Source organism: Pinus tabuliformis, chromosome 2_1, assembly GCF_031772625.1.
Source record: "Pinus tabuliformis cultivar Carrire ecotype Pingquan chromosome 2_1, CPIR1, whole genome shotgun sequence".
In the NCBI taxonomy this organism is placed as follows: Eukaryota; Viridiplantae; Streptophyta; class Pinopsida; order Pinales; family Pinaceae; genus Pinus; species Pinus tabuliformis.
Genome location: NC_142299.1, coordinates 89,330,886 through 89,343,748, shown reverse-complemented (window position 1 = coordinate 89,343,748; position 12,863 = coordinate 89,330,886). Strand labels below are relative to the sequence as shown.

General features: G+C 38.6%; 1 protein-coding gene across 3 annotated transcripts in view; it reads left to right on the top strand.

The window, feature by feature from the left end:
* Window positions 1-12,863, top strand: part of LOC149198913 (SNARE-interacting protein KEULE-like) — a 377,844-nt gene that overhangs the window by 281,883 nt on the left and 83,098 nt on the right. For all 3 annotated transcript variants that reach the window (XM_089402211.1, XM_089402212.1, XM_089402213.1), the window contains 2 exons: window positions 6,512-6,637; window positions 6,758-6,853. In XM_089402211.1, the coding sequence (XP_089258337.1) occupies window positions 6,512-6,637; window positions 6,758-6,853 (222 nt within the window). The remainder of the gene's footprint in view (window positions 1-6,511; window positions 6,638-6,757; window positions 6,854-12,863) is intronic.

Below are 12,863 nucleotides of genomic sequence, written 5' to 3'. Positions count from 1 at the left end.
TAAATACATTAATAAGTCATTTATGTTTGATGTGTATCAAGAATTTGGCCTAGATCTACATTTTGGGTGACTGTTATCTCAAAATAATTCTGTTTCTGAAGTCTGAAATATAACAGTGGCAAAATTTCATGTGGGTTAGCCTAAAATTAGTTCCTAAGTTGTTTAATACATTAATTAATTAATTCCTTGAGTTGGGCCTTCATCATTAGGCTTATTTCACGTTTTAATTGTTCACTGTAATAAGTATATCAGATCTGATATAATTCTGGAAATCACATCATGATTCATAACAGGCTGATTTTTTTTTATAATTCACGTGGGTAAGTTTGGAAACTTTTCAGTAAATTTTTGGCATAAAGATACCATTGATAGCTTACTGTTTTCATTGTCATATTGCTATTGTCATAAAGTTTTTGTTACTGCTGTCCTAAAAACTAATTTCTGAAAATTAAGTACTCTGTCATGGAGTTGTAATAAAATGCATATCTTTTGTTTCATAAAATGAGTATTTTTTGAGCATCTGTTGACATTGATTGCAAAGAAGTTTTTGTTCTCTTTGAGCTATAATTGTATCAAAAAATATTTGAAATAAGCTTGTGGTTTAATTGTAATATTTTCATATTGCTGTATTCCAAGGGATCGGAAACTCTCTAGGCCGCTTTCTAGACACAGACACTTCTAGAGGGGAAAAGGGCCTATACACCTTTGCCAGAATCTGTGCAGAAATAGACATGAGCAAAGGTCTCCCTGACAAGATCAATCTCAAAATTGGAGACTTCCATTGGACTCAGAACCTGGATTACGAGAACACAGCCTTCCGCTACCGCAACTGCCATCACACAGGGCACCTTCAGAGCTCTTGTCCCTCGATGCCTGCCCAAAAGAAGAAAGCCAATCCTAAGCAGAAATCCAAAAGCTGGAAGCCTCATGACCCTCCCCCCATGGACGATTTTGATTTCAGCTCGGATGAAGAGGAGGAGAGTGAGGAAGGAGTGGCAGCAAAGATGGCACAGGATCCGCCCTCGGCTGAGCCTGAAAATTTGTCCGTCCAGCCAATCTCTCAGAAAAGAAATCATGAATCCTCTACCTCAGATTCAGACAAGGAAACCTCTCAGTCAGCGCAGCTCAGTTTGCAAATCATGCCAGCTCAGCAGTGCCCTCCTGAATGGGTCAAAGTTGGTAAAAAGAAAGGGAAAAAATGCCGCATAGTTGACTCTTCCCATGTTGGGTAGAATCCTATGCTTTGCTTCTGCTCCCCTGTTCTTCCAGTTACTTCCTGCTCAACTCTACTTTCTTCTCTCTTCTTCTAGGAGCCGAGGTGGAAAGCCTATCCTTTCCAGCTGCCTGTGTTCTTGCTTCTCTTGGCTGTAACTTCTTGCTGTATTATACTTTCTCTTAATAGATTTAGTTTTTACCGAGAAAAAAAAATTGTAATATTTTCATGGGTTTATTTTTAAGTCTTCATCCAATAAAGCGAGCAATTTATTTTGGTGATTAAGGGCTTTTGTGACACAAGTGTTTCTAATCCTCGAGTCTAACTTCTTCTCATCATCTGGTGCATTCACATATAAGTTAGCTTTGCGTGAATAAAATTTACTTCCAAGCATAAGATTGGTCGATAGAGAGATAGGTATCCATCCATCTTTGCTTGAGAAACCTGCTTTTTATAGTACTTAAAACGGTGACCTTGCAGTTGTCAGAGCCACAACTCTCTGCAACGCCGGAGGCACCTAGTATGTTAGATTTTCAGGAGAGGTATCATTAATCACACCTTACAGTGCTTTGCCTTATTTTCTCTTTACTAATTACTGCGAAATTAGGCTCAACACATAAAGGATCAAAGGATTCACATTTAAGTAGGCATTTAACTAAAATTAACCAAGATTCTTGCATCTCACATTAGTTTTAGGATCTGCATTTCATATAAGATAGTCATTCATCTAAGCAACAATTGCTAATCAATTACTTGGTCTTAATTTCCTTAGCAAGATCGTTGACCCCATAAGGCACTAGTATCAATAATCTAAAATCTAATAAAATCCTATATGTTTTGCTAAATCTTAATCAAGTACTTGATCGCTTCACCGTGTCTCCCGAACTGGTTGGTTCCCAACTAGTTCTTCTTCATTCCATGTTTCCATAGGTCTACCCCCTTAGCCTGCTGTAGGGAGACAACTTAAATGGAGAGATTGGGGATCAGGGTGACAGCCCCCGATTTGAGCCATTGTCGCGGTGCCTAGACATTCTATGCGACAACAAGGCCAAAAAGAGAAAAGTGACTTAAAAGACTCGCTTAATTAAAATAAAAGGGAAAAGCTTCTAGACTGAAAATAAAATAATAAAATTAATGTGTTTCTCTAAGGTTGAAGAGAGATCCACTAGATCTTTTAAAGGGGGGGAAGCAATTCATTTTGCATCATCTTGCGTTTGGCATATTTTCTCTTGAAGTGTTTTGAGAACTTGGTATTCAGGGTCGGAGAGCCCTAGAATGAAAACCCTTGGGTTTCTTGGTGTGTTGGACAAAACCCCAACTCACTATTGTGGAGATTTCATTTTGAAATCTCATCGGGCTTAATCAGCATCAGTTGGTGAGCAAATCTGGAGCAGATCTGTGGGTTGAAGTGGGGTTCACCCAAATCTCCAATTTGGGCTTCATTTCCAGTTACAATTTCGGGAGGCCAAAATCAATATTGCAACAGTTATTTTGGAGGAAATCAACTCACCGATTCTCCCACCCGACATGCCATTTAGAAGGAGCTATTGATCATTTGTATTGGCATGTAATCATCTTTCAATTAATAAAAAGAAAGCTGAGTCTGCTACTATTTATTGTGTTAGCTTTGAGTTGCAAAATTTCTGGATTTTCATATTGCCAAATTTTGTTGTGTTGATAAATCCATGATGCAATTTGTGAAATTTGATTGAGTTTTAAATAAAGAGATTTATGGTGTGAATTTCAATGTTGCGAACATCAACATTGGGATAAAATCGACAAGGGTTCGGAAAACCAAATAATCAGGAAAATTGGGAAAATATCGGTAAAAAATTGGCAAACATCGGCAAAATTAAGATACCATAAAAATATCTTTAAAAATCGGCAAACATTGGCTAGGCCAAAAAATCGCGATTTCGAGATAAAATCAGGATGTTATCGAGATGTTTGCATCACTGGTTAATTTTGAAGCAAATTTCTGGAAAAAATTGTCAAACTATTTTTCGGAACATTACATATGAGGGTATTGTTAATCTAGGTTATCATTGATGTCAAATATGGAAGTGTTTGTGATGGAAAATTCTTGTGACATGTGTGGTTTCCCATTGATGCCCATTAATCATAACACTGCTCATGGAGGATCCAAGAACTGAATACATACATAATAGAAACAGTGGAACCAAGGAGGAAAGATATTGGAAGCCATCATAAGAGAAAGAGAAAGAGTAAAGAGGAGAAGCCATGAAGCCAAAGAATAAGAGGAAGAGTTCATCAGAAGCCATCAAGGAAGCAGGTTATCGCATATGCCCAAGGGTAAGTGCTATCAAAAGAACAAAGAGAAACAACAATATCAGAGGAGTAAAGAAGAAGACATTAGAGGAGCCATATTGGAAGTATCACATGTAATATATGCCCAAGAAGAACCGATAGGAAGAAAACAACGGAGGAGCATAAACAAAGTTATCGGAGAAATTGTATCAACAGTATATAATATCAGCATTTTCTATTATATGCCATTGCTCAAAATCCGCCGATTGCGATATAAGTTGCAGACCCGATGGTCCCATTACAACACACCCTAATTAATATTGCATCTACCGTATCAGAACTTTCATTTCGCAAGTTATAAAGGGATGCCACATTAAAAACTGTGATTGCGATATTATTGCGGACCCGACTACAACACTATAACATAACTTAATGTAATATCGCATCTGTTGAATCACAAGTTTCAAAGGGATGACGTGTAAAACCTCCGAATGTGATAATATTGTGGACTCGATGGATTCATTAAAAACAGTTCATTGAATATCGCATCCGCTCCATCGGAAGATAGAGCATGTGCACACTTGTAAACCCTCTGATTTTTATGAAGTTGTGATTGCGTGATTAAAGGAATGACCCCGATTCTCATGAAATTGCGATTGCGGGATTAAAGGTGATGACGTGGCATGTAGGACCTCCATGTGGGTATAGCCGCTCTTATGTGGTTTCCGTGAATAATCAAGTCTATGGAATCATGGATAAAAGACTCTCCGATATATATTTTTAATATACAATTCGGCCTCCCTCCAATAGACGTGTCCTTTGGTCATGGGTGAAACTTGTATAAAAATGAGTTAAAACGCTTTAGTTCTGAGTATCAATCTCGGGCATCTAACAGAGAGAAGAAGGAACAGTTCACAACTCATGAACTTGAAGGAACAGAGGAAGCCGAAGGTCAAGCGACTCTGCTGAATGGGTTAATCTTTGAAAGGCTTGAACCTGTGATGAATAAATGGGAGAAGTACAGATCGTAACTCCAAGAGCAATTCAGTGAAGCGAAATAAGGTTTGATCTGCCATCATTTGAAGGGAGCAATAAACTACACCAGTATTGAAGTATTTGTGAGTATGATCCTTGGAAGTAAGATATCGCGACACTTAGAACAGTGAGAAGCAGTCACTCCTGAAGCACTTACCGCGACAGATAGAACAACGGGTTGAAACTAAAAATTGTCTTTTGTGTAGACATTGAGGCTTAGCGCAACTTATCAAAGATATCTTGTTGAAAAGCATCAACAGATCTTGGAGACATTATTGGAGATCATGATGGCTATTTGAAATCATCATGAGGTAACTTTGCAGACTCTGTGTGGGCAATATGAAGAGTTGTGAAGACTCCATATGAAGATAGGTTGTCATTGATGATGTAGCATGGAGACTACAATGAAGCTGTAGATTAACAGAACATAGTGAAGAAGATTTTGAGAGCAGTGTAATACAATCAAAAAAATTCTTGACAAAGCAAAACTATAGGGTCGGAGACCTTGGGGTTGGTGCCTCAGAATTGGAAGGATTGGTGTCCTTGGAGTTGGTGCTCCTAAATCCAAGGTTGGAGCCTTGACAAGATAGGGTCAGAGCCCTTGGGGTTGGTGCCTCAGAATTGGAAGGATTGGTGTCCTTGGAGTTGGTGCTCCTAAATCCAAGGTTGGAGCCTTGACAAGATAGGGTCAAAGCCCTTGGGGTTGGTGCCTCAGAATTGGAAGGATTGGTGTCCTTGGAGTTGGTGCTCCTAAATCTAAGGTTGGTGCCTTGACAAGACAAGGTTGGTGCCCTAGAGGTTGGAGCCTCACAAAAAGTCCAAGTTGGTGCTTGGCAACAGGTTGGAGCCCTATATATGTTGCACTTGATTTATTGTAAAGATTATATGAATAAATTCATTTATTCCTATTGTTCATTTTCTGTTCTAAATATAAATGATTTAACTGGTAAAAAATAACAATTGAAAAGGAATACTGATTCACCCCCCCTTCAGTATTTCCAACAGGTATGGAACTGACATTTAATCATGAACGCCAAGCCCACTATGTACCTTGATGTTGGTGACATTGATTGTTGAACTCCTTTGTCATGACACTAGTGTCTCCATGGCTTGAGTGAAGGGTACATTTTAACTAAAGTTATGACAGAGCAGTTCAATAATCAATGCAACGATGACCGAGCACTAGTACCATATGAACATATTGTAGAGTCTAGAGTGTAGACTCTAGACTATGTCACTACAGTTACTCATTATTATTATGCTTATTTTTGGACTCTAGAGGCCATAAGAACCTCTTTGTTTATGTATTTTGTGTCAAAGATGCATTGCACTTGGTGCTATTTTCATTATATGCACTCTTATTTGCTATGTAAATGAGAAACTTTGCATATTTGTGTATAAATGGTTTTGATTCATATCGATGCACATGAATATATATGTTTAACTTCAAAATTTGAATATTTATCTATTTTTTGCTCGATTTTTGTTTTGTTTTGTTTTCCAGTTTTGGTTCAGTTCACATTTTTATGTTCTACTGGTTTGATGACCAGTCCATTTCAGATAACATTGGTTGGGTGTGAAACCCCAAGTCACTTGGAAGAAATAGTTGAACCCTAGAAAGAGTTTTGTTTGCTAATCACTTACTAGTTGTAATGATGTATCTTATAGTTTAAGGCAAATGATTTTTTCCTTAATTTTGAGCTCACATAATTTCTGCATTAGTTGTGTCACTGTGTGTCTGATATGTTTTGTAACCATATGCAATTAGTTTAATAAATCATTATCTCATTCAAATCTTGTTTTGACAATAAAGCTCGATGTTAGTTAATAAGAGTAGAAGTTATCATCATGTGATCTTTTTTCTTCATTTTATAAAGCAATAATTGGTTTTTAACATACATGAAAATTGTACAAATTTCAATATTGTAGGTGTCCCTTTTCTTTAATCTTAACGATGCATTTCCTTAGATAGCTATTGTTCTTTTCTTGGTGCAGATAGCTGCAAAATTAAATCAAAAGATCAAGGAGCAAGGATTAAGTGATATTGGCCACTTAGAGCAAGATTTGGTTTTTGGGGATGCAGGGGCCAAGGAATTGATCAATATGTTAAAGACAAAGGAGGTGCACTTTCTTACAATATCAAATCCTAAATATCCAACATGAGAAAATCTTTGGTTTGTTGTACTAATTATTGATCTATTGACAAAACAATAATTAGTTGTGTTATCTTTTGTTACACAGGATATGACTGCTGAGAACAAGTTACGTTTACTGATGATTTATGCTGCAATCCACCCAGAAAAAATTGATGGTGTGAAATCCCTTCAGTGGACGCAGGTTGGCAATTTTTTCTCTCTTTTTGTGGTTTAATGGTTGTTGAAATCATTATTGCACCAGGGGCATGTCCTCATGTCTAGGAACACATCCACAATGTTATCCCATGCATAAGGAATGAGAGGTAGTGAGACACACACCCCACAACCTTACTTGGGATGTTCTCTCCCGTTTATCAGATGCTTGGGATATACCAACCTGTTCAGGGAATACTAGACATCCTTGAAATGTCAGAAAAATGTATGGTTTCTCCTGTCTAAACCAGTCCCACCAAGGCTCTGAAAAATGGATGAAAAGGAGAAAACTATTAAGTCCAAACTCCTTAGGCATTGAAACAACTCGATCAAATTAGTCCAAACCAGATACTCTTAAGCACAAACAATATTCGGAATTTTAAATATCAAGCCAATCAAACTGCATCCACAACTTTTTCACACTTGTTGAAAATAACAGAGAAAATTGACTTTAACTCATTGGCAACATAAGTAAAATTCCAATTGAAAAGCACCCATTTCTCATATGTTATGACTTTCTAACATTTGATCTTACATTCTAGTCAATAACAACAATAACTGAATCGTTAGAATTTCTTTGCATGTTGGCAGAGTTCCATAAAATAATGATGTGATACATAAGAAAATATGTATATAGATGCTTAGCAATTTTATCATACTTGACATATTTTAGATTCTGCTAACAATTAAAATTAGATTTTTAAGATTGGAGATGGCTAGCAACTCTATATAACCAAAGCTCATAGATTTAGATGGGACATGCATCAAGATAATTTTGGAGCTTTACAATTATTGTATAGCAGTTGAACAACTAAAATTGGAGATGATGTGCATTCTGTAAGATAGTGGCATACCCAAAATTCACATATTTACAATGTTCTTTTAAAGTCTCCCAATTCCCTGCCTCACACCCCGTCCCCAAACAAAAGTTGGGTGGTGTCTTTGAATCATTTGGAAACATCATCCCTTATTCCCGAAGCTAAGTGCAACATAGTTTGCAAAAGATAAATATATTGTCTAGTCTTCATTGCTTTGGTTAGTTTTCTTTAAAGTTGTTTTGTTTTCTCTTTCATATGCTTGCTGTCACTATTCTACCATTCAGCTTATGTAGTTTCTTAATTTTATCATTTCCTTTTCTAATATTGTTGAGATTCATATGTATTACTTTGTGCCATTGTTATACTTGATGTGGTAACTATTGTGGAAATTATGCTGCAGTGATTGATTCATCTCTCCTACTTATTTACAATGATAAGTTATTTGCCAATGCTTCAGTAAATATCAAAATAAATTTAGCTGCAGACTTCACAAATTATGAACTGAGAAAAGCAAGAGAAAACACTAGCACATGGACAATCACATTGACACACTTGTTTTGGGACAATAGTCCCCGGAAAAACCCAATGCGGGAAAACCGGTGCAGCAGATCTGAGGGTTTATATTATTGGCAGTGAATTTTTGAATACAAACTAGATGCCCCAGAGAAATGGCAATCCACTCAGAGAAGAGAAAGATAGTGGGAATTTTCTCACACTGAATCTGGCGATTTTGCACTGGCCTCAGCTCTTGGATGACCCACTGCACAGTCTCTGCGTTAGCCTATGTAGTCATTGCGTGACTTCTGCGTGGAGACTCCCTCTGACTGCGTCACCCTTGTTGCCGCTGCGTCTGTTGCTGGGAAATTGAGATTTCATCTGTCAATCACCCATAGTGATTCCTGACAGTGATCTTTGTTATTCCCCTAGCAGTTCTGCGTCAACCTCCTCCAGTTGCTGCGCTGTCTCTCGTTGGCACTGCGTTGCCTCTTTGATCCTTCACTGTCTTCTCTAAAGTATATTCACTAGAACAAGAAATCACTTCCTTCCAATACTGCCTCTGATCCTCACTGCTTGATCACTTGTTCAAATTCCTTAGCCAACCCTGCCCTAGGAATATCGAACTTACTGATCAACTCTCTATGTGTTCTCAAATGAACCCCAAGCCTCCTACTTTTGTTGTTTAGACTTAAACGACCAAGATTAAGTCTCTAATCAACGGCTAAGATTAAAACTTGACTTGATCTCCGTTCTAGAACATTCTCACCTATATTTTGATTAATACCCATTAATACTTTAATTTTCTTAAGTTTGGACTTAGGAACCCCATTAAAAATATTAATTATTTTAATAAATACAGTTCGGGTGGAATTTCACGAAACGGTTTCTGGATTCTTTAGAACCTAAGTTGCAAGAAACATGGGTCTAGGGTCCGTTTCCTTACGGAAACGAAATGGAAACGGGGAAACTCGTATGATACAGCTCAAAAAATTGTTTCCGACCGTACTAGCCCATTTCTTGAGGAGGAAACGTGGCCAGTACGGCCGGAAATGAGTTTCCAGGCCGTATGGCGGAGTTTCCCCACGCAGATTGACTTTTTTTATTTTTTATTTTTTATTTTTTTATTTTGTTTTCTATTTTTTAATTGGATGATTAAAGTGGCTTCTAGGTGCTTCTAGATGCCTCTCTCAAGTTATAAAAGTGACCTTCGCCTCATTCTCTCATCACACAATTGAGCAAGTCGTTTCTCTTGGAGACTGGCGATTTTAGCAAAGGAGAAGAGAGGAAGAGAGCAGTGGTTTCAGCTAGGGTGTTTTCAACAGTGAGCAAAGGAGATTTCAGTAGCAAGAGAAAGAGATTTCAGCAGCAGATTTGGAGTGCAGAGTTTCTGGCTACGACATTCTTGGCTTTTTGGCTCAGCTACAACCATATTTCTCGTCTTTTCTGGCATTTTGGGGTAGCTTCAGCTACAGAAAATTAATTTGGGTAAGCAACATTCATTTTCTTAGTTTTTTCCTACTATTTCTTCAATTTTTTGAGGGTTTATGCTGCCAAAAATATGAAAAACGTTTTTTATTTACAAATTTGTTTTATTTATTTATTTATTTTTGCAGCAATGGCTTCCAACCAAAGTGCAGCTGCAAGTTCAAGCCCTAGGGCCAACCCAAGGGCTGAATATTATCCTCTTTGGAGGCATGTTCAGAAGCTTCAAAAATGTGGAGGTGGTGGCTCATGGGAATGGCGATGTAATCTTTGCAATAATTCGTACAAGGGCTCCTACCCAAGAGTGAAGGCACATCTTTTGCATGGAGGAGGACAGGGGGTTGTAGGTTGCACAAAAACAACAGACCCATTGGCAAGGAGGGCATATCAAAGAGAGCAAGATGAGGCGGATGTTATTAAGAGAAGGCATGATGAGCTTACTCAAGCTACTCCTCAAGCTCCATCTAACATTGAGCCAAGGATTGTAGTTGAAGCAAGAAAGAGGAGAGCCGGTGCCACTCAACAACATGAACAACCAACACCCAAAAATACCAGAGGGGCATCCCCTTCAGTTCAGATTAGCAGAATTGTTAAATTGGTGAATGTGCAAGCGAGAGAAGAAACTGATTTCAGAGCGGCTAGGTGCATTTATGCATGTGGTATCCCATTCAATGTTGTTCGCTCTCCTTACTGGCAAGATATGATAAGGGCAATTAACAAAGCTCCTCAAGGGTACAAGGGACCCAACTATGAGAAAGTCAGAACTCATCTTCTCAAAAATGAGAAGGAGCTTGTGGAGGATATTTTATCACCAATTCGTTTTTCCTGGAGTAGCTCTGGGGTTACCATAGTCTCAGGTGGATGCACAGATACAAGGCACAGACCATTGACAAATATCATTGCCACTTCCCCCAAAGGAGCGATGTTTATCGACGTGGAAGACTGCTCAGAAGAGGTAAAAGATGCACATTTCATTGCTGATGTTATTATAAAAGCTATTGAACAAATAGGGCCTGTTCACCACTACGTGTCAACGACCCATAACAGTACACCCCCTTTTTTCACAAGAGGGATAACGCCTGATCGATGTGTCCGTGCCGTCTAGCTTTCGTCATCAACCTGATTGTCATGTTATAATGTAAACCCATTCTACATGTATATGATGTAAATAATCTCAGCAGATCTGTGTCATGTATGTAATTACCTAGGTAAACCTATTTTCCTGGTGACGATCTACATTCCAGGAGGTTATTTGTCTCACTGATCCATTCTTGGATGGACGATAGAGTTTTCCTTTAGCCTTACCCCAAAGCCGGAATGAATTTTGTCACCGAGATCTTAGGCGAGTCCTAGTTTTATAGATCAAGTCTATGTAAAAGTGATTTGGGAATAATCCTAACTATTTGGTTAGGTTATTTTATTACAAATTGCTTAGTCTGCTGGATTATATTTGTGTCGCAGAAATGGGTAGTCTGTGAGGAGTCTATTTCAGATGGGTTTTACCCATAGTTTTAAAAACCATTCACAAAAACCGGTAACCGGTCAAACCGGCCGGTTAGATAGCTGGCCGGTCCGAACCGGCCTAAAAAACCCGGTCAGCTCCCTCCTGTGCCCGAAATCTGGCCCTAACCGGTAAAAACCGGCCGGTTTAGGACGGAACCGGCCGGTTTGTATCAAACCGGCCGGTTCCGTCCTAAACCGGCCGGTTTATGGACAGCCCACCGATTAATGACAAAAAGCGCAGCTGTTTTGTGGTTTAGGGGTTTTGGGGGGGAGGGAAAGGTATTTTCCCTCCAAAAACACCCTCACACTTGCTATAAGAGACCCCTCTCACTCTCATTTGTCTCACACAACTGATTTGGAGTGTTTGTGAGTGTTTGTGAGTTTGTTTGTGAGCTTGGAGAGTGTGGAGTTTTTGCTGAAGTAGTCATCTTGGAGTTGGAGTTGGAGCTATTTTGGAGATAGTGTGTAGCTGTCAGTGGAGTTGCCATCTTCAAGAGGAGGCTAAGGGAGCTAGTTTGCATTTCTAGGTAAGGATTTGCACTTGATAATTCCTCATTTGAGTCTGCTGTCCATGAATTTTTTTTTAATGTGTTATACTTATAAACTTCTCAGTCTCACTTCTATGATCTATCATGTATGCTATAAACTCTCTAGCTATATGCTATCAAATTTTGTAGCTTGAGCCTTGCATGTGCATTTGTTTTCCTACATTTATCTTTGGTTTTCCATTTTTCTTAGCTGCAATTTTTTTTTAAATGGCAGATTTCTTTGCAAATTGTTATTATTTCAAGCAAACATGGCTCCAAAAGGAAAGGACAGTGCATGGGTTCATTGTGATGTAATTGAGGAAAAAATGATATGAAAATTATGCCATAAATCTATTGGAGGTGGGGGTATTCTTAGGTTGAAACAACACTTGGCTGGGGTAAGAGGCCAAGTAAAGCCATGTGATGCAGCAAAAGAACTGTTAGGTCCTATTAGGGCAGAATACATTGCCAAGCTTGAAAAATTTTATGAGGATAAGGCTAGGGAGAAGGCCATCCAAGATGAAATTGCAAGGAAGAGGGAATTAATAGAAGCCATGAAAGAGAGTGGGTATGATGATTATGAGATTCAAGACTCCACTTCTATCCCTTCCACCAATGACCCCTTTCACTATGTTCATCCTTCTGTTGGAGTTGGCCAATCATCAAAAGGAACAAAGAGAGCAAACATCCAAAGTTATTTCTCATCTTCTACCAACATTGCCTCTTCTAAATCTAATCCCACTTCCTCCCAGCCAAGTTCTCAACCCACTTTGGATCATCATTGGAAAAAACAATGCAAAGAAACTTCTCACCAATACATTGCTAGATGGTGGTATGATTCAGATATCCCATTTAATGCTGCTCGCTCACCTTATTACCAAGCTATGTGGGACTCTGTTATAGCTGCAGGAAAGGGCTTCAAAGGCCCTAGTATGCATGACTTGAGGGGAGCTCTTTTGCAAAAAGAGATATCTTCCATTGATGAGTATTTGGTTGAGTTTAAAGAGTCATGGCTCAAAACAGGTTGTTCCATTATGTCAGATGGATGGACCGATGGAAAGAACCGCACTATCATTAATTTCCTTGTTTCTTGCCCTCAAGGAACCATGTTTTTGAAATCAGTTGATGCATCTGATAAGATAAAGGATGCAATCCTTCTATTTGAGCTTTT